Source organism: Hippocampus guttulatus, chromosome 21 (genome assembly GCF_054856545.1).
Source record: "Hippocampus guttulatus isolate MCC_2025c chromosome 21, RoL_Hgut_1.0, whole genome shotgun sequence".
Lineage (NCBI taxonomy): Eukaryota > Metazoa > Chordata > Actinopteri > Syngnathiformes > Syngnathidae > Hippocampus > Hippocampus guttulatus.
Window position 1 is genome coordinate 6,690,487 of NC_141281.1, and position 22,959 is coordinate 6,713,445.

The following is a 22,959-nucleotide window of genomic DNA, read 5'->3' on the forward strand; positions in this document are numbered from 1 at the left end:
AAAGCCTCCACAAGGAGTAGCCAAGTTGCTTTTTTCAGAAAACACTCTCTGCCCATGTCTAATTCGTAATCATTTTTTTTCACAATATCCATTGGAAGTAATCACGTTCAGGACTTTTAAAACATCCTCGCGGGACATTTACAGAACACTCATTTGAGTTGAACCATGACAACTTTCAGCACAATATTATTATGAATTAATCACACCAATAGTTGCACCGGGGGATGGTTTGATAATGTAAAGTCCTTTGTATGGCTCCCAAAGGACAACACATTAATACAAACGCAAATATGTTTGAGAGTGCAAACATGAGCAATATTCTCCAAATGAACAAGAGACAATACACCCAACACTTAACTGTAGTCCCATAGTCTAATTAGTTGAGCAATTAATTACAGATATAATGGAGGCCGTTGGTGATAATCATGAGAACGAGATACTGGCCTTGCATACTAAAATCCAAACCAAATTCATGGGCACTTCATAAACTGTACCTGGGGCATTACTGGCACAGGACTGCAGGTGGCGTTAACGTGCATCACATCGGTCCAACCACATATGGGCAAGCTTTTGGTAGCACTGCCTGCGCAGTCCATTGCCACACTATAATAAAGGGCAGGAAAGTGAAACCGATGTGACCTTTTATTCATGCCGTAAAGCAAAGCAGGTAAAATGTATTGCATGGTTATACATTGTTCAGCTGCCCTTTCAATTTATTAATGCTCATGTCAGATCTCCAGCTCCAGTGGACGGTATTTAACCCGTGAACCCGTCTCTCTAGCAGGAGCAATATACAGCAAAGTCCGTTCAATAAATGTAAAGTGCCAGTATCACTGTTCTTCTATATTTGCTCTTACTTTACACACCCAGAGACATATGACATATATTGCATTGCTTCTTGACTTTATAATTATGCAGTCTGCTGCTCCTCGTGCTTCGAAGGGGGAAAACTGATGCTGGAGAGAGCTAATTCACTTGTTTCTTCCCTGCCAGCATGCTAGATTTTTTTTTTTAAACTTCAAATACATGGTTGGTGAAGTTGGAATCTTCTCTGTGCGCAGAAAATCAAATAGAAAGGCCTTTATTGTATACCTATGCCGTGTCATATACTATAAGCTGTGTACTTAGATGACCTGATGATGCCTTGGGGCCAACTCCAAGTCCCAAGAGGTGGAAAACATTTTATTTAGGTGGATGAATACACCGTTTAATATGTTGCACTTTGGGGTAAGGGATTTTGAGTTTGACATGGAATTACAGTGGATTTATTTTTCCCATTGACCTAAGCTTGTCAGGCTATTTGAAAGACAAGCTAGTTGTTTACTCAAGTTCAGTTCAGTAAATAGGTTGGACGGGTTCATATGTTGATTTAACGATTGAATGTCAACGCGACTTGGCAGACGAAGCAATGGTATAGTTTGAGTGGCACTCAAGTAGACAGGTACTACGCAAGTGCCATCAGTGGAATGATTGCATATTTTTATTTTCCGTACGTTCCGTAGAATGAAGTTGTTGTGTGCGTTTTTTAAATGTTTATTTTTTTCAGCTTTTTGCTCAAAGTCATTTGGGATCATCTCCAGTTCACCCGGTCCGTGACGCAAATGAGAGTAAAACAGCATCGATCCGCAGTTGCTCAGTCGGATGATCTGAGACATGCTTTGAATATGTTTGCATTGAAACAGATGGCAATTTCTAAAAGTGGTGACAATAGCAAAATACACAGAGTAGGATTGCACCCAACTCCAGCGACATGAGATTCATTTAAAAGCCCGTTTCACATGTTCAATGTCACCGTAGCACATTGGGACAAATTCCCCGGCAAGCCAGTCATGGTATACTGCAGCTGTTCAACAAACAACATAAAAGTACTGAAAGGTCAGAGAGCAAAACCAAGCAGTCGAATCTTGTGACCGAGGCCTGGTTGCAACCTTAATTATACGCCGTGTTGTGGTACGGCATGTGTTAGTTTGTTGTTCCGCTGGCCACAAGGTTCCCCACAAACTCTTGTGTCCATGCGTCACAGCACAAGAGTCATGAAATGATACTCTGCAGTCCACAGTGAGCATTTTCAGTGAGGGGGCACGAATTAGCGGCAGGGAGCTGCAAACTCGAGGCGGGAGTTAAAAATGAGAGACGAGACGGAATGTAAACTTTGGAACAAAGGAGGTCAAGCAAGCTATAGGGAACGCATGGATGGATGGCTCGTTTCATCACAAATTAGACAAAGCGCGGCAGCTGATTGGTTGATACAGTCGGAACATCTTACCGAGATATAGACAAAAGATTTTTGTCGACGGTATATCAAATTCTGATGAATACGGTGTCCTAAATGAATACCTTTCCAAAATGAAAACGACTGTTTTTCCTTTCAACTATAAAATATGTCATGTGCATTCACCTTTTATTCATTTATTTTATTTTTTTTCATCTGATGTTAGCAACAATGTTATTGGCACATTTGTCACCTCAATTATATGTTGCCAGATTATGGGTCTACAATTTGTACACAGAACACTCAAATTTGTTACGATATATTTAAAAGGTGGATCGTTCTGTCCTCTGTCGGGGGACAGTCAGTCTCGTCGCGTTCGTGCTCTTTGTGTTTCCAAACGTTGACGGGGCAGACTGCAGCAACAGGAACTCGACATTTAATTCTAAACGACCCGCTCTTGTCTCTTCTCAGGATGTGTTTGATGAGTCCTTCTAATGTGTTGACAACCTTACCCGACAAAATCTTAAGATAATCATCACACATTATTCAGGAAGCACACCGGATCTCGTAAAAGCGCTGACACATGTGTCATGTCCTTAGGGTGATCCTGGTGCTGTTGGAGCTCCAGGAGCCCCGGTGAGTACACGCGGGACCGATATTTCATATTGCATTGCACCGAGGGGTGTAATAAAATCAACATGAAATTCGGTGCGATCAAAAAGAGCGTGACTTGCAGAACATGTCAACAAAAAGTTGCCGTTAACCCAGCGTTTTGTGGAGAGGGGCGCCGCGCCATTTTTATGTGAACTGGGCACACGTGAGATTTGAAGGAAAAGAGTCATTAGGAACATCAGCATGAGAACTCGCGTGCTTTATTTTTGCAGTCCAAACACCGGTACACTTACAGCCTGCATTTAAGCAAACACACACACAAATACTGGGAAATTGGATGGCAAGAGCTGTCTCGGGCCTACGCACACGGACAAGGTGCAGTCAGAAATAATTATAACATGGTGGAGGAAATAAATCTGTCCGTCTGTGATGTGGCGACACCAAACAAGAAAAAGAAAACCTGTTTGTGTGAAAGCAAATGTACGTTTACTTTGAGCTGAACAAAAAGAAGTCCCCCCCCCCCCCCCCCCCAAGTCAAAGTTTCAGAAAGTTTCGATCTCACCAGAGTGTTCTAGAAAACGACTGGAATGCTCAACTAGCAAAGCCAAATCCCCCTCCGCTTTTTTTTTAATCTTCCGCTTTGATGTTTTAGTTTAAAGGAAAGCAGTGCGTATTTAGTCCAACACTTTCTTATTTCTTATGCTTAATATGTAGACCTAATGAACCAAGCATTTTCCCAATACTTCACTTTATTCAGACACCTGAAAGCTGTCCATTAGCTGCAGTCTGATCATCAGAAGAGGGAAGGTTAAGGAGTCTTATGAGTTCAATTCAGTGGCGAGCATCCACTCTTTCGGGATATTAAGGCTATGGAACGTCAGCATGAACTTTAAATGCAGCTGAACTTAACTCGACCCTCGCTGAAGACTTGACTGCACGTGTCCTGTTCAAGGTTTGAGCGTGTTTTGCACAACTTGCTATTTTTTGAAAAAGGACGTGTATGGCACCATTCACAACAAGTGACCAATACAAATTGTACACTTTTTTTTGCCTCTTGCAGTTTGTTGGTATCTCTTTTTTGCCCCGCCTGAAACTGATTCCCATCACAAGTAAACAAACACAACAACAAAAATGCAATTGTAAAAATTAGTTCTTATTAGTTAGTTTCATATTCAGTATTTACCTTCAAGATGGTGGTGGTATGGTTTGATGATGGATCGATGCCTTGAAAATGACATAACATGTTGCTCTGACATCATCAGGGTGTCCAAGGACCACCAGGAGAAGCAGGCCCACGGGGACCTCAGGTAAACGGCAAACCGGGATGCATCTGGGCAGAACGATAACGATTACTTAAAAAAGCATCATTGTGGTTTTTTTTTTTTTTTTTTGCAGGGAGAGAAAGGGTTCCAAGGACCACCTGGGATACAAGGACCACCGGTTGGTGAAGTTTTGAAAGAATTAGCTTCAGGACTTATTTGACAATTTTCAGACTGTTGGGGAAAACAAAAAACTAACAAAAAAAAGCCCAGCACTCTTCTGCAGCACGATTGTGCATAATTGTGTAGCCCGTCATAAGATCGTGGCAGGAGCACAAGCACAATGTGACATTATGAGGATGAATTGCTGGCGACGGTTGCTTTGTCCACCTCTCCCCAATGTTTTTGAACCATGTGGATGATTATGCAGTTTGTCCTCTGCTTTGCTGCCCTCTTGTGACATAGTGGTAGACTTTGAGGGCAGGACAATAAAGCAGCTTCACAGTAATTTTTTTTTTTTTTATGACATATGGCCCCACGTGAGAGAAAATAGCACGACCTATCAAGATAATGCAATAGAGGTGTCACATAAAGTGAAGTTAATATGTTTGACTTCCATGCAGGGCAAAAAAAAAAGTGGTTCCCACTAGAAGTAAATGGTGCAAATGTGAGTGTGAATATTTGCCTGTCCCTGATTGACTCGTTCAGGAATAGTTCACCTTTCGCTTTCAGTCAATTGGAATATGCTCGAGCTCCAGGGATGACTTGGAGCATTGTTTAATTACCGGAGCATCCGTGGGTCTTTCTGGCACTGTGGGTGCTGTCAGAGTATGCGGCGCGGGTCGGCAGCTTGGCCGCCGTTCACCTCTTAGACAACCCCCCCCCCCCCCCCCCCCCACCACCACCACCACCCCCTGTCCGCTGGGGTCCAGGGGCAGATTCAGGACAGAGCTGTTAGTTAATCCCGCTTTTGTCTTTTGTCGAGATGCTGCTGCCCAGCAGACCACATCATGAAAGATGTCTGGCGCGCACCACAGTGTAAGGCAAAGTCTCATGGACTCCAAAAGGCCCGGTATTGTTAGACCCGAATAAATGGAAAATAAATCAAATGGCATGTTCGGTTCCCGATATGCCATTTGAATAAGATGAATAGAACGAAACTCACCTTTCAACTAAATCTCCTAATATTATCATACTGTGCAATGCAAAAAAGTTAAATTGTAGCCATTTTGAATCTCAAAATCAACTATGCCGTCGATTTAACACCTGCCTGCTTATTTATACATGAAATGTAAATCTGCGATGTGGAGTTGAGTAATTATAGTATTTTTTTTTTTTTTTACCGTCACATCAGATGTGTAGCTCCGCTACAATTAACATATTTTCATCCCTAAAATCAAAATTCTATGATTACACAGTCATCAGACTTCCCCCACTATTATCGCCGACTTGGTATCCCCCCTGAGAGTCAATCATCACACCCGCAGTTTTTTCTTTTGGTCTACAGACACAAACTTGTTATTCAAGTTGTTTGAGGGTGGGAGCGTGGGCGAGGTGCACTTGAGGTTAGAAGTTTTGGCAGTCAACATTTTTAGTGTTTCAATCACGGTGCAGCCAATGTTCCCGTTTGTGATGTTGTCGTGACCGGTTAGACTTATTTTTCCAAAAACAATAATCTACAATGTCTGCTCAGCAGATGGATAATGTCACTCAAAGTAAACCAAAAAATGATATGGCATTTAAAAACAGATTGAAAAAAATACTGCATTATTGAAAAAGACCATTCAAAAAAAAAAGACCACAGAGGTCACAACTTGCTCATCAAATACACCGCCGCGAGCCGGCCTCTCAATGCAGCACTCCGTTTGGTAGCTTAAGATTCGGCAATGTGTGCGCCTTCGCCAGAATGCAAATGCGGCGCATGCGTGCGCGTGGACCTGAGCCATCTCATTTCTCCCCCAGTGCCTCCTGACTAAGCCGTCATGCACTCTGTCACATTCAGCCCTTAGCACAGTGTGTCTCTTTCATCCAACTCTCTCTTCCCTCTCATCCCTTTACTCTCTCGTCCCCCTCGCATCACACCCTCGTCTTTCTCCTTCACCCCCCCCCCCCCCCCAATATCCACCCTCACTATCAGTGGCCCCCGGAGACTGCCGGCAGAGATCAGCCAAGATCGTCGCAGGGTCTGTGCGTTGAACGTCATCATTAGTTATTATGCTAATGGGACTCCCCAGTCGACTGGCTCTATTCTCAGCCTGTTCAAATATCCCCACCTCCTCCCGTAATCATGTTACATTCTTGTGGAGGAAAACTTCATTTTGCTTATTTGGCAGGGATGGAGTAAGCCGGTTTGGAAATCAAATTGTCAATCTGTCTTGACCATATGAAAATTGCCATTCACTTCGAATTCAAACACACGGACGCACCTATCAAACTTTATTGGGGGTCTAAATCCTTCAACACAGTCATCGTATTGATAAAATATACGTTAAGAGCTTGTGATTCCATCACGACAATTGAAGAAATGTCCATGACCTTGGAATGCCCCATGCCGTTTTTCAGTGTGTTTACACGATGCAGCACAGAGATAGAGGATGCACAATAGGAACAGGAGGAGGTGGTGGAGTAAATTGATTTTTGTTTTTTTTCCTAGAAGGCCGATCCCGCTTGTTTTAACAAGAATGGTAATTCATCATTGGACAATTCAATCAGCCAGCACAAAATAAATGGCACATTTGCGTGACATTTTTCTGAATGCTTTACGACACTTTTAATTAACAGAGTAGATGAGTTTCGAGTGAACTAGCACGTTTGCAATTGGTTTTATGGTCATTCTTTTCAATCGATGTCATCATTGAAAGGTTTCCAAAAGCTATTGAAAGCCCTTAATCACAGAAGAAATACAACCTCTGTTTGGTTTTCGTTATGGTGTTGTTGTAAAATCCACTTCGATTTCCTCACCATAAGAACTCATTTCCACGCTCGGTGCAGGCGTCGGCGGAGCTTTTTGGAAGTTCGATTCCAATCGTTGGCACCCATTATAGTGTTGGACGACAGAGGTCATTTGGCTGCAAGGATGTTCGGATTGGAGGCATTGCAGATGAAGCAAATCCATAAAAGGGGGGGGGGTGTTAAAAAAATTGTTATTGTGCGGAGCATCGGGTGACAAAATAGCTTCATTTCATTCACAAAGTCTTTCTGTCGAAAATGGAGAAAGCTATCTAGGATTCCACTGAAATACTGAGGTTGGCACTTTTGGTGCTTTTATACAAGGATTGAGACCTGTAATGGACCGGAAGTGCAATTACTACACATTTACGATCATTTTCAGGTCTATTATCCCTCTTTAAATGGCCATTTAAACCATGCTATATCGAATGCAACTAGCTGTATGGTACACCCTCACTCACTTGCATGCTACGTTGTTGCATCTAACAAACACCGTGTGTGTTTTCTTCAAGGGGAACTGCGCAGATGCACGGGTTAATACTTGTCTCGGTTCACCAGGGCAGAAGGTGAGTTGATGAGATTATAGACTTTCTGCTAAGGTCTGACCTTCAGTATCTACTGTTCAGCAGATACAATTTTTTTTTTTTCGAAACAGTGTGACCTGTAACCTGTACAACTCAGTTGGAGGGGGGGAAAATGTGTTCAGTGGGAAAATAATTCTCGGATCACGGGTGAGCTGGAGTTTATCACTGTTAACCTTAAGGGAGAGAGGAGGGGGTACATCCTGGACTCCTTCCCAGTTAACACACGAGGCACATTAAGATAAATAAACATTCACACTCACGTTCACCTCTATGGGCAGTTTAAAGTCTTCAACGAACCTAACATGCATTTGTTTTTAACCTGGGAGGAACATGAGAGCTCTTGGACACCTTCGACTGTGAGACAGATGTATGATCCGACGTGCTGCGCATATTAAGCTCCGCTACTCATAAATTAAAAAAAGCGTAACCCGGTAACTGTAAGCCTGAATGTTTGTTTGTTAGTTTTTTTTCTTTTTCCAATTCAACCATATGCAACAGGCACACTTCAGCATGATCAATTTAAGAAGTCATCACAGGGATTGGCTGTGGTATAGTGCACCAGTGCTTCCCCAACACGTATTTTAGCTTAGAAATATTTAGGAACACACCACCAAATAAATGTCCTTTTTTTTTTTTTTTTAAACAAATGTACATTTCCAGGGCTCAACAGGGGAGCCAGGTTTTCCAGGGCTGCCAGGTGCCCCAGGCCATCCAGGGTACAAAGGTCATTGGGTAAGAGTCCCTAACGTTACGCGTGAGCAAAACTGTTTTCGCCTTAAGTAAAAGATGGCCTTAAATTTCAAGCTTGATGAATAATTTATTGGTTTGCTATGGGGCATCGACATGTTTGGTTTTCCATGTCGCGTATGACTCTTTTTACTTTAATGACGTAGATTCGGCTTCATGTCCTTGCTGCATTGCACCAAAGGCCATCATAGATAATTCTAATTCTACCTGTTTTACATGCCATTGTTTTGTTTTTTTTGGATTCTTGACGTAGGTATTAACATAAATGTTTTCTATAGGGAGAAGTAGGAAAGCCTGGCCCAAAAGGAAATAAGGTACATTGCTTCTGGTTTGTTATTTCCTCACAGCAACTTGCTTTTACCTGTTTCACAAACTTCACACATGAAATGTTAACAGCGTCGTTGAGTCAGTTAGCCTTGTTCTTTTTTTAAACATAGCATAGCATAGTCATATAAATTAGACATTGATGACCAACGCCACTTTACTGCATTGTGTGCTCATGGTCCGAGTCATAAAACTTAGGTAGCGAGCACTCAGATCCCTAAAGCGATCATTCTAACAACTTGTTGTTATTGGAGAGTTTTCAAGACATTCTCTAACAATGAACATTGAAACAACAAGAATGTGCAAGGTAATGCTGAATAAAGTACGAACATGGTATTCGTTCATGTGCAAAGTCAAGTCTTGAATTTCCCTAATTGCCACCACAAAAAGCCTACCAAAGGCAAAATATACTGGGGAAGCTGTCATGCATCATTTAGAGGCAAAGTCTGCCAAGTTTTTAATAGCTTTGAAACAGACAATGACAGTTCCGGAACACTGGTTTTAGAACTCTTCTCCGCTTAAAACAACAGCACTTGTCAGAAAGGAACTTATACATTTCTCGACGACACTTTCGTTGAGAGTGGCTGTGAGCGATGACTGTATACTGTTTTTTTTTTCGAGATCTATTTTTGAAAAATGTACATTTAACATTTGTAATAATGCAGGACAACATATAAATCCCCTTCTAAATGAAGCACTTTGTTACAGCTGCCGCTGTTGTGAAAGCGCTATATAAATCAGCATGTATTGTATTGTATTGTAATTCACTAAGTACTGAGATGTTACATTTTTTACCCCCATCTGCCAACACTGGTGGGAGGGGGGGCAGGGGGGGGATACACTTGTACCGCAGCCAGCCACCAGGAGGCAGTTGAGGTCTTTTGCCTTTGCAGTACTTTGGACCAGCTCTCTATCTGCAGTATTTATGGACATCTTTCCTCCTCCATGAAAGTAACACATCGAATCATGACAACAGGACAGTGAACCAACCTATTGCTCTTAAAAGGAGGCGGATAATGTACTACGCCATTGGTACATGCATCCACGAGATACTCTATAAGCATGCCTATTGCAATTCATTTCTGGCTGTTTGTTGAATTTCCACCCGTTAGCTACAATCAGTTACATTTGGTGCATCACTGTTAATCACACATATAAAAACAGTGCAAGGATCATTTCATGCAAAGAAATACACACAGGTCTGTTACCAAAAAACGTTTTCGCCATCGAGAGAACAAGGGAAGAAAAGTGAGCGACATGGCAACATCAAGCTAATTGCTGTGAGCGGCGGTCGACCAAAGAAAAATGTTGTCTCATTTCAGCCGTAATTGAGTGTGTCACTCTTACAGTCACAAACCTGTTACACATCAGATAAAGACAATACATATCAAAGTGTGTCTTATTTTATTTCATATACAGTAAGTTTGTTCTCGACCAGTTAGCATTGCCGCGAACACAGTTAGCACGTACGCTTTAGCAAACACTCAAGAGCATGGCGTTTCAACTTTGTTCCTATAATTAGAGTAAATGTCAGTCAAGTATTCAATACAATTTTACTTTTTTTTGCACTATTTTGAAACTTAAAATATTTTTCGGGGGCCTTAGTATCAGTAACAGGGTTGCAGCAAACACATCAACACACGTTATGAAAAATAAATAAATACGTCGTGTCTTTTGTAAGTCACATACGAGACAGAAAGAGTCAGGTTTGTTAAAGGTTACCGCGAGCTAGTTCTTATCCTTTCTCTCTGTGGGTTTCTGTTATTGGCTGCTCGAGGTAAGCGTGACCTTTTCTCCTCTCTCTGTCTCTCCATTTCTTATTTATTTATTTTTTTACCACGCAAGCATGTTTCCATCAGTTGCTGCATATATTATCTCATCTACGCACACAAAACACAACATAAGAAGAAATACGGTATGCGTCGGATGTAAACAAACAGACACAAACATTTCCCTAATTGTGATGTGTCTCAACGCAGGGGGACCGAGGGGGAGATGGCGAGCCGGGAACTCCAGCTATACCTGTAAGTGCGGGCGCCTTCTTCCGCTTCCACTAGGTGACGGTAATGCTTAGGTTTTTTTTTGGGGGGGGGGGGGGGTTTGCTGCTGCAGAGGGACTGAAAATGGGAATGTGTGTTTGGGTGAATCTTAATGAGTTTATGGAGAACAAGTGTCTGCACAAGGGCACGGGGATGAGGCAAATTCTCCGGAAGAACAATGTCTTGTCTTCAAGACCTAATTTAGGAGTTACAGCCATTTAATGCGGCTTGGGGGCTCATATTTCTACCCAAAGCCTGTCAAAGCAGTAACCGTGCCCATGCTGAACCCCAATCATATTGCCCCCCCCCCCCCCCCCCACCTACTTTGTTGAAAATAGTATTTTAAAAAAAAGGAACACAAAACAAGTCTCTGCAATATTATGGGAATAGGACTGCTTTTTAAGAAACATCATCTCTTCCCAAACCCCTGCTGACGTGCCCTTGAATCAGTCACAGTAACCCCAATTGCTCACATGTATTGCAAATCATACCAGATAAACGTACACGTCATAACTAGTTAAACTGCTTCCCATGACTGAATTTGGTCAGATTATTCAGGGATGTTCTTAATTAGCGCAGATTCGTCCAGATCATGTCTGGCGAGGAATCTATTCTGGTTTCTATCATGTAGTTAGCTTCGTGTTTTAGTACACTTTTGGTTTCATTTAAAAAATATACAGTATATATATATATCCATCCATCCATCCATTTTCCGAACCGCTTGATCCTCACTAGGGTCGCGGGGGGTGCTGGAGCCTATCCCAGCCGTCCTCGGGCAGTAGGCGGGGACACCCTGAATCAGTTGCCAGCCAATCGCAGGGCACACAGAGACAAACAACCATTCACGCCCACACTCACACCTAGGGACAATTTAGAGCGCCCAATCAGCCTGCCATGCATGTTTTTGGAATGTGGGAGGAAACCGGAGCACCCGGAGAAAACCCACGCAGGCCCGGGGAGAACATGCAAACTCCACACAGGGAGGCCGGAGCTGGAATTGAAACCGGTACCTCTGCACTGTGAAGCCGATGTGCTAACCACTGGACTACCGGGCCGCCCCTATATATATATATATATATATATATATACAGTATATCAACTACATTCCACTATCTTCAAGGAATACGATATAATCACTCATTTTTTTCCCCATCAAACATCTTGCACTGGTAACTGAGTCTAATGTAGAATCTTGAAACATGGAAGCCATCACTCTCCATCACGCCAGGATAAGATGACAGACATTTCTGAGTGTTCTGTGATTTCCCACTTCCAAGCCAAGATTTGTATTTCATTATTTTCCTAATGACACTGAATAAGTTCCATTTGAGACCGAGTCCAAGTATTGATTACCCCGGTATTGATCGTCACATCCCCCGAGAGGGATTAGACAATGAATCCAATCAGTGCACGTGCGTGTGCGCATGCAAGTGCATGTGGGTTTATTTCTGCGTTCGCCGCCGGCACGTGTATCGCATGGAGATATAGTTGTGTAATCTAAGGCCGTGACACTTGAGAAACATAAAGCAATTCTATTTTTCGGTGTGCAGGTTAAATGTTGACTCTGGAAAGCCGGTGTTGAGCGGCAGGGCCAGATCTCCATGCGGCAAGCTCCTAAAGTGAAACGTATCGGCGGCGAATCACAAATGTGTCACCGCTGAAATGTGCAGGACGATTTGTCTTCTGGAAGACTTCCTAATTCCTACGCGGTTGAATAAGTACGGCATGGTTTCGAAGAAGACAAATTTTTTTTCTTCTTGGATGCAAAGACAATATAAAAAGGAGTCACAATCTTTTATGAGTGTGATATTTTTCGAACAGCGCGGTATGTTACGATTGAAATTTGCAAAAATAATGCGAGACAAAAGTGAGAATCCAAAACGTTGGACCTGATTCACATGGTACTGAATCTATTTGTGGGCAGCATGACCCAGCTCAATAAAAGAGTTCCAACTCGACAGACGATGGCGCGGGGGAAACGTAATTTTTTTATCACAAATTTGTCCGAGCTTGATGCAGACCTCTTGCCTCTTCGCACATCAGCCCCTCCCGAGCTTTTGTCCCCATTGACAGATTCTAGTGGCAACCCGTGAAGCTCTGTTGAACAGTGCTGCTACTTTATGGTGGCCACACAAAATCTTGACACTTTGGACACAGTTTGGACATTTTCACTTTGGGGGTTTCTGCACGTTTTGTGCCACCGCGGTTTCGACCAGCTGTGCCTTTTGAGTTATCCGACACGGTCCATACAAAAGCTGCAGCGTGAGCACTTTACTTTGCATCAAAGTGTCATTTTCCTCATTGTTGTCCAGTCAAAATGTAGAGTAAAAAAATATAACCGAGTGTCAGCGGCGGGCACGGGCGAGCCGACACCTTTGAGTAGGCAGTGTGAATCAGGTCCAACTTGTCACGATCCAAATCACACGCGCGGGGTCTACAAACTGGGGAAGCTCAGCAGCCGGTGAACATGAACACTCCAGACGGGAGTCGTAAAGGCTTCAAGGCAATGTTCATGCCGTATACTGTATGTTGGCGCTGCCTGCGCAGGTGGTTGCTAAGACTCCCCAGCTGCTCTTCCTGTTCGATTCAGCTCTGTGTTTCCTAGTCTGGACATTTGAGTGCATTCAAGTCAATTCATAACAACTGGAACAACAATCAGAATGTATTATTCATTTTCGGCGTTGTTAGACACCGTTATATAAATATAATGGGACTGAAGTTGTCATTTTAGTTGTCAACAAGGACTTTTTTATTTTTATTTTTTTTTAGTTCACTTGTTTTGTTTATCATCCAGCAGGAAGGCAAGAAGCATTGTGCTCGGAATTAAATTCAGGCCAACGCAGCACAACCGAGTGAACTTGCCTCAGTGTTTGCTACCAAACTGTTGCCACGATATTGGTTCATTAAACATCTAATCTAAAAAGTAATCTCCAAAGACACATGTTTAAATACTTTGAACAGAACAAGCTTATTTTCTTCCTTCAGCACTTGGATGGATAAAATTACTCGCCAAGGGGCCTGTTTAGAAAAAAAAATGTAATTTGCAAGCTTTGATTTGCAATGCGATATTATTTCCGCTCGCAATATCATCGCTAATCCAAATCATGTTTGCCATCCATGCCTGTGAATGAAAGGGCCTCCATAGAGGCAACAGTCATTTGTGAAACATGGCACCCGCCGTCAGAAAGGATTCATTACAACAAAAATAAGGTATTTTCGGGGGGTTGAGCACCCCGAGAGTCTCGGCTCGATGTTCAAGTGTTTAATTCGGCAAAAGAGCCCGACAGAATGGGTGTTAGCGGCAGATGCTGTTTTCAAAAGAATAAAAGAATCACAAATGCATTTTTCATTGCATTACGCTCAAATACAAAAGGAGTGTTGGAGATTGCATTGGAATAAGCAATCCAAAACGTTGTGTAAGCCGAGGGCTTTGACGTCGGGTGTGTGCGTGCGGCGGTTGCAACTCTGCATCCCCATCGCAGAGCTGCGAGCGTCGCTCCTCTGACACTCCCGTCTCAGCTTTTGATATGTAAGCACTCATTTCTAATGTTTCAACATTTCTTCCCCGTCTCCTTTTTCATCCCCCGAACCTCTCTGCTCTCTTTTCTTTCTTGCATCAGGGCCAAGTGGGACCCAGGGGAAGGGAAGGAGAGGTATGTCAAATTAGACTTTGCGGTATTAGATATAATCCATTCTCTCTCATTCTGCCCCACCGTGAGGAGCCCTGACAAGATTGCGCGTGGCGGCTTCTTTGGAAGACTTACAGAGCCAATACCTTCAGGCTTGGGGAAATCTAACCTTCCCCCGGGCAAAAATATACATCACAAAAGCATTCTTTCCAAAGCCGGAACACATTTGAAATAGCAAACACTTTACTGTACTGTCTGCAGCATTATAAATTTATGGAGCTCGAGCGTTCCCCCGGTTGCGAACGTGCTGTCTCATTTGTTGATGATGTATAAAACAGACTTCTCCCCTGCGGCTGCATCATTTTGGATGGCGAACAAATAACTGCTGCGGGCTTTTTTTTTTTAACGTTCATGTCACCACATTATCGAAAGAGGGGAAAACCTATTTGCTAGATAGTTAGGTCGTCGCATGCAGCGATTCCATTGGAAATTGGGAAATGACATGTTCGATTGCAACCTGGATGGAGCCTGATTCAGTGTTTCGCATCGTCTCTAGTACCATGTTAGTTAGTCCCCACCACTTGTTGGCAAGTTACAAAAAAAAAAAAATATATATATATATATATATATATACAGGTGTATATATATCTAATATTTTGTATTAGAGTATCACTTCGCCCTGCAATGTATTGATACTTTGCTCACATTCACAGTAGAGGTGGTAATTACTCATGAAATGACATTATTGTCATCTTTTGTGATCAGGACATGTCCATTATTGGTCGAAGAAACAAAATCATAAGGTGCATATCATCATAATTCGTTCAAAATAATTAAACAATTCATCTGTCAAGCAGTGGACAGACACAACCAATACGCAAAATGTCAATCGAGCAATTAATTAAAAAAAAAAAGAGAGATGCGATCACACAAAATATTTTTTGTTTTGGATCGATCCTAGATACGACTGCTGTTGACAGTACCGTGCTCTTGTTTTATCAGTCATATGATGACACCACCGAGGCCTTTAGGCCAAGTCATGAAAAAAACAAAGCTAGAGGTGCCCGGGCAACTCGGGAAGGCGTGAGGAAGAATAAAAAGCTTGGAAAAGTTGTGGTTTGATTGATTGCTGCAAAAAGATTTTCTGACACTAGAACTTTAAGATTTTCTCTCATCTGTCGTCCTTCAGAAAGGTTTGAAAGGGGATGAGGGCCCGAGGGGACCTGAAGGAAAGAAAGGGGACATGGGCCACAATGGCCACATGGGTGCCGTCGGTCCAAGGGGATTTCCTGGCCTGGATGGGTTGCCGGGTCAACCGGGCCAGCCCGGATTTCCCGGGAAGCCGGTGAGTGAACGCTCGTTTTTATCTCACTAAAAGGTGATTCCTGTCATGATATGGAAAAGTCACATTTGTGGCCACCGGCTTTACCATGTAAATGTCAAGGCTGGATAAAGATTACGACCTTCTTTTCAACCTGTAGCTGGTTTGAGATTTGCTTGTGTTTTTCAGGGCAAGTCACCATCAGATGAGCATCTTGTGAAGCTCTGCACTGATGTCCTACGCAGTAAGTATCCGTTTTTAATGTGAATAGGATTTCCACATACCGCATCAAATACGACGTTTGGAAAACCGTAAATAATCTGAATCCGTCTTTGTTGTTGTTCTTCAATTGCACATCATTGGATGAGTGCTGAAAGACTGAAGAGAATTCAAAGCTCAAATTTTTATTTGATTTTTGTACTCGTTCTAGCATGCCCATGTGTCAAGAGATTTGAACCAGAAAGTCAGCCCATTTATAGGTTTCATAATATTGGGCAGGAAGACCGACGTTGATATCAGGCTCATGAATAATGTCGCAACGGTGCCAAAGAAACTGATTCACAATAGGATTGATTGATGCGGGATGATATTCTACTCGCAGCTCTTCAAGGGCATACTTGCAATTCGCTGTGATGCAGAGTGCCCACCTTCATTTTGGTGATGGACAAAATGACTGGCCAAAGTCCAGTTCTTCAAAATTCCAAAGATTGGCGACCCAGAAAATGATTTCAGTCATAAAAGCAATAAAAGCTTGAAAGAAGTTTGCAGGTTAGATTGTCTTTTTTAATTTTTTTTTAACTCATCGGTTTACTATTTTGAGCAACAAATTTAATCAAGTATGGGATTGGGGTGGTGGGGTAGTGGGGGGGACGCTTGCATGATCACTTAAAAGGGGACATTTTGGTGCAGATTTTCCTCCAAAAGGAAATGAACAAATCCATTTATCAAGAAGTATGAATTAATCAAACTCAATGTGCTTTAGTAGGCCGCATAAAATGATGTGCCCCCGCCCCCCACCCTCCCAGCAAAACGATGAATAACGGACACCTTTCACTCACTAATGCCCTTATAATGTCACAAATTTTCAAACAGTCGGTCGCTCCCTAAGTGATTATTGATCTACTGCTGCTGTCACGAACAATGATTGAGTACAAGCTGATAGAATAATGAGAGCGATGTTTTTTTTGGGGGGGGGGGGGACTGGTGGTGGGGGGTGAGAAAGATGACGGTGTCTCCCATTACAAACCAGTGGTTGCAAAGGAAGACTCAGCAGACGCAATTAGCTTTCATGAATAGAGGCTTGGGGGACAAAAAGGAGGGATGGTGAGGAAACGAGGCCTACCTGAGGAGGCGCAGCCCATTTGGATCGGCGATCTGGGAAATGTGAGGCAGTGGGAAGCAGTGTGGAGAATTTGTGTGTGCGCGCCATGACCAACCACATCTGTTGTTTGGATGTAACACGTGGTTACCATGGTGACCCTCTGCCCTGGCATTCCAGTGTTCTACACGCTTTCCATATCGTACATGAGACAACTCATTGCACTCGATCAACATCTTTCGTCGCGTTGACACTTTTGAGGTTCAGGTTCGAATCACGAATCCCAGCAGGAGAGGAAATGGAAGAGGTTGTTCTGGCCGTGGCGTCAATAATCGTGTATTTAAATGCAGTTTTGAAGCATCGGGGCGCTTTACCTCAGGTCTACAGACCATTCTCCTCCCCCTCCTCATGTCACTTGAGCGATAGCAAGTGGCTCGCCATCACCGGCAGACCATTGAGGCGAAGGATGGAACGCATAATTAGCTGCGGCTGAATGGTAAACAGAATACTGATTGACTTCTTATTCAAGGGTGGCGGCATAGAAACGGAGAGTTTAAGAGGACGATAAATAATATGAGTAAAGTGGTTCGAGCTGTCTTTTAACTTGAAATTGTGTTTGGAGATTTACGTTTCCGTTCGCAAGGCATCATCCGACTAGAAATGCATTCATGTGGTGTTGTTTTGGCCCTTCATTTGCACAGCCTGTTGGAGCCTGACACAAACATTTAAAAGCAGGTCTCAAAGTGGAAGTTTGAGAAAACAATACGGTGAACATGTGTGGAGACAAATGTTAATTGGTCTGAAAATGATTATTTGATCTTGGCTTCATTGCAAACTCTACATGCATCCTGTGTCCTAAGCTCTCGGGGAAAATAGCTAACATGTGTCTCTGGCCTTTAGCTCAACTCCCGGCACTTCTCCAGACCCTGGATCGATCGGCGAGATGTGAATCCTGCCATGTCGTGAAGGGATCCCCTGGCGAGACTGGTGCCCCGGGACCCAAAGGCTCAATGGGAATCCCAGGTTATCCTGGCAGAACTGGCTCTGCAGGATACCCAGGGACTCCTGGAGCGCAGGGTCCTCCGGGCCTGAAAGGTAAAGCGTAGCGGAACGACTCCCGTCGGCATACAGGACAGATTAATCCTGAGCACAGGTCAGCGCAATATCCCCCCCCCCCCCCCCCCCCGCCCCATAACGGCGAATGCGAAACAACAAATGACTCCACCTCTTTACAGACACAACAGCTCGGGAAAATTTACAGCAGCTTTCAGCCACGATTAAAATCAAAAGAGTGCCAACGGCTAACAAATCGGATGCGTTGACGCTCAAATGTAGCCCGTAAAACAAGCTTATTAAACAAGTGAGCACCAGTAAAAGTCAGCAGAGCAAAATAAAATAAATACTGCGTGCACGGGCAACTTAAACGAGCTTTTGTTTTTTGATTTATCAACCCTTCCACATGGCTAATCCTCTGTGGAAGATGCCGCGCTCTAACAACTCACTGTTGAATGTGAGTTCACCTTGTTAGTTTAAAGGATGACGGAAGTCATTGGAAGGGTCGCGGTGTTGTCCTGAAAAGCAGCAAAGGTGTGAAGCGGCATAAGAACGATCATACATAGTAATTGTTAGGAATTTGAGTCGCACGTAGATCAGAGATTTGATATTGAGATTCATTTCAGTGATTTTATTATCACTATTTTTTTTGTGAGTATGGCAAGTGAAAAGTATGTAAGAGTTGTCCGATGCGCAAGTAAATTGTCTGCAATGGAAGGTCAGAGCCACGTTTGACACTGTATGGAACGTGTGGGAGCCACAAGCAGACTGCCGCTCAATTGCGCATCGTTTCAATGCAGATAATATGCCTTTCAAAACAGTTTCGCACATTTTTCAGCCGTCCACGGACTGCACTCATGCCTAAAGGCGAACATTCTTTCTCAAACAACGGTATACAATCCTCGTCTATCCATTTTCTATGGAGCTTGTCATTAATTTTGCTGCTAAGGTGATGCCAATCACAGGAAACGTCGAGACGCGTTAAAGACGGACAAGCTATTCGACTCGCATTCAGCCTGTTGGACAATTTCGTCTTCAATCGCTCTAACATGCATCTTATAGAACATGGGAGAAAGCTGGCATAGCCGGAGGGAATCCGCGCAAGCACAGAGGGACCATGAAAAAAAAATCCATACAAGACTGTTAACTTTTTTTTTTTTTTTTTTTTTTTTAGACATGGCTAGAAAACACTTTTATATACCACTCGCCCTCATTAGGTGAGCTGCGGGATATCGCAGCTGACGTGAAATGAGAAATGTATGCTCGATGTGAAGTAGGGCCGATCAAATCTTTCTCATTGGTAATTGCTTTGTATTGGCACTGTTGTCTCGTTGTTGACCGCCAAGTTAAATCCGCTCCTTCGATGAGAGAAACCTTTAACGAGTGATGCAGACCTAGTGGAATGCATTCAAGTTAAGACATATTTTCAAGATGATGTCATATAGTTAATATACAAGCAGTCTGGTTTCATGGAGTCCTACAGAAAGCTGAAAATGCAAGGATTTGGATAAATGTTTTTTTCAATAACCAAAAATAATTTAATCAATTACTTGTGGATTAATCATTGCACCGGTAGAGGCAAAGTTGACAATCGTCAGGACTGGAAAATCTCTCGAGAAGTCATTGTGACGTTCAACGTGATGTTTTGATTTGTAAGCAGACCACGTATGTCCCCAGGTGACGTAGGACCAAGAGGGTTCAAGGGCAGCAAAGGTGAAGGTCACCACGGACGCCCGGGCGCACCCGGGCCGCTAGGTATGGAAAAAGAGAATCAAAGACTCATTTAGCAGACTCCCATGACTGCATTTTCGAGAGCGGCAAATGTTTCCGCAACCAACCGCAGTTTTCTGACATCTGAGCTCTCACCAAACACGAGTGCACTTTTAATGGGAAAGTACGGAGGATGCTCCGTTTTTAACTAAATACGTGGGTAGATGCTTTTTGGTGAGCACTTACATAACGTTGTTTGGTGATGCTATGCACAGTATTTGTATTTTTGCAATAGTTACATCAGTCAGTCAGATGATTTGTTAGGTTTTTTTTCTGCTCCATCAATTATGCATCACACCCAGTAGTCATCTGTGTTGATATTCTTTTTTTTTTTTTCTTCTTCCTTTGTTTTAACTAAAAGGGGCTCGAGGTCCTCGCGGATTTGATGGGATCGGACAGCCGGGCAACCAGGGAATTCCTGGGAAACCGGGACCCCCCGGAGATCCTGGTAAAAGGGGTAATCCAGGGACGCCGGGGATATGTGACTTATCCGTGTGTTATCAGACCTACAACCTAAGGGAACATTACAGCAAAGGACCCAATATCTGATGTCGTCCGCAGCAGCGAGGGACACGAGTGCCACTGGGTTTAACACCCGCACGTATCCAGAGGCCATTGACTGTAATCACTGATTCATGTGCGACCGTTGACTCCCAGTACGAGCACGTTGCGCGCAGCACAGCCACACCGGAGGCAGAAATAACCTCAAAAAGGTGAGTCAAAGTGAATAGGGGTGGAGCATGATTCCGAGAGAATAGAATTTGTGGTCCAAGTGTCAGCTGAGGGAGGTGTTCTGCCTTACAAAATTCCGCTTTTCAGTCACCGCAGGTTTATGGTCGCAAGTGCCATCAAAACAGAGGAACACCGATTTTCCGGACTTAGTGGTGTTTCTTTTGAGTAACTTTGACTGATGCGTAGCCGATTGAAGGTTAGGCTAGTAGCGATCTAATGAGTTGTGTTATTTCTGCCTCGAGCGCTTCAGCGCTGCCCCGCGATAATGATTGTATGAACCGTGCGGTCGTGTCAGTATGTTCTTGAAAAGTGAATCGAAAGATGTTTTGCGAGGATCATTGTACAAATCAAGTTCATCGGGTTAGCCAACTGTAACTTCTTCCGAGACCCAATAGAACAAGGGTTAAACATATTAAAGCGAGGCCTGTCGGCAGAAAGGTTGGCACAATATGTTGACCAAAATCTTTGCCACCACCACAAGAAAACAATCAATATGTAAATAAAGTGCACATCCATTGTAATGGTATAAAAAGGGCAAAATCCCGTTTGCGCTCATTTTAATCTGTCACTGTGACAAACAGGCCGTGGGGAATCCTGTTACTGATATTTATATTGACTTGCTAAGCAAAACTGACGAAACGCGTGGAATGTCCGCGCATGGCTACAGAAGAACTTTTAGAATCTCTCATTTACCTCACCTACACTTTAGGATCTAAGCATTTACATGTATAAACTTTTTTTTTCTTTTTACTGTATATTTTCTCATATTTTAAATAGAAGCCTGTAACCTGCTGGGGGAAAAAAAAAAAAAAGAAAAAAAAATTTTTTAGCCGAAATTCCAAATGTGTGCTTTCTCAGATTCTTGTTCAACGCAGACCATTTTTCTTCATTTAGTGTCCGGGAGCATTTATTTACTCGATTGTCTACTACAGCAAACGTGGCACATTATTTTTAGACTGATGGAAAAGAACGTTTTTTTTTTTCTTCATGTCTATTCAAAGGGCCACCAATGTGTCATAAAGAAAAAAAAATTGAAAACGCCTAAATTGAGCATTGTCAGCATATCATAAAATAATATTCACTCCTTCGACATCTTTGCAGCAGAATCAGTGAAAAGTAAATCTGCATAGAGTTTTTTTGTTTGTTTTATTTTTTCGTTTTGAGTGCGAGTGACATTTTTCATCTGGATTTATAGCAATTCCCGGCGTTATTCATGAAAAGCAGCGCTTGATAATGGCCTGTGTGACTTATTATTGCTTGTTTTCCCGATTCACGATGCAACTTGTTTTTTTTTTTTAAACCTCCTCTGTGACAATTGCTCTTAAGGGAAATTTTACTGATAGTTGTGTAGGAGGAGGCGAGATGGTGGCAATTTGAATCGACTTTGAACCCCCAACTAGGATTGCTGGTAAAACCCGATGATTTGTGTGCATGATTTTTCTTTCATTCTATCTGAGGGACTCAAAGCTGTTTAGAGAAGAATTACACGATGTTTCCAAGGTCTTGCAGATAAACCGAAGCCATTCACGGCCGTCGAGACAAACAGCAGCTATTTCAGACAGATGCAGGTAGCTGCATTTAGCGTTCATATTAGCTTCTCCAGACAAAAAGAAACCACATATTTAGTTACAAGGCGTAGGCAGCAAGGAGCGGGAGAATTTTGGCTCAAACTGAAATCGTATCACCCCGCATTTAGCTACAGATTCAATTGAGTTGCCTCGGAACAACCGGCTTCGCTCAATTTCCACAGGAAAAAGAACCTGTTATTTGGAACCGTCAGAAATGCCTGCGCACATCAGGAGGCCACTTTCTCAATGATGTGTTTCACTTTCATGTGGTACATTTCTACTTGTCAGAGTTGGCAAGTTTCAAACGTAGATCGCCAAAGAAGAAGGAAATGCGCCCCTAAGTTTTCACAGCACACGGATGTCTTACGGCGCGTGTGAGGGCAAATCACGGACGGGGTATTGACATTTTCACCAAGCAGAACAGCGGGTTCAAAACAACCATTGGAAGCACAAAATCACACTCGCGGATGTCCATGCTGACTCTCCTGCTTTTGCGATAACAAATAATGTGGACTGTAGTTGCCTCAACATCACACGGTTTGTCTTCCTAAAATCGCAACATACCTCCACACCCACCCGCCATTTATTGTACACTGTGACTGAGTTTGAAACCTTGAATAGTTATATTGATAGATTCTCAAACATTGCCTTTAGTTGGTCATTTGTGTTGTGTGTGTGCGTGTCACAAAGCCATAAATGTCTCTGTAATATATCCCGGGAAGATAAATTGTAATTTCTATTTTGTTGGGCATTATTTATCAATGTATCCGGAAGTAAAATGTTTGTTGATTTTTGGAAAAAATATGTTTGTCGGTGCTCTGTTTTTAAAAATGTGTTTTATA

General features: G+C 42.9%; 1 protein-coding gene across 1 annotated transcript in view; it reads left to right on the top strand.

Annotated features, from left to right (window-relative positions):
* LOC147186890 (collagen alpha-1(XXI) chain-like) overlaps window positions 1–22,959 on the top strand; it is a 36,538-nt gene extending 13,579 nt beyond the window's left edge. The window contains exons 18-30 of the mRNA XM_086102580.1: window positions 2,813–2,848; window positions 4,087–4,131; window positions 4,220–4,264; window positions 7,545–7,598; window positions 8,277–8,348; window positions 8,642–8,677; window positions 10,667–10,711; window positions 14,347–14,379; window positions 15,545–15,700; window positions 15,866–15,920; window positions 17,895–18,089; window positions 19,725–19,802; window positions 20,179–22,959. Coding sequence (XP_085958706.1) covers window positions 2,813–2,848; window positions 4,087–4,131; window positions 4,220–4,264; window positions 7,545–7,598; window positions 8,277–8,348; window positions 8,642–8,677; window positions 10,667–10,711; window positions 14,347–14,379; window positions 15,545–15,700; window positions 15,866–15,920; window positions 17,895–18,089; window positions 19,725–19,802; window positions 20,179–20,366 — 1,038 coding nt within the window. The 3' untranslated portion in view covers window positions 20,367–22,959. The remainder of the gene's footprint in view (window positions 1–2,812; window positions 2,849–4,086; window positions 4,132–4,219; window positions 4,265–7,544; window positions 7,599–8,276; window positions 8,349–8,641; window positions 8,678–10,666; window positions 10,712–14,346; window positions 14,380–15,544; window positions 15,701–15,865; window positions 15,921–17,894; window positions 18,090–19,724; window positions 19,803–20,178) is intronic.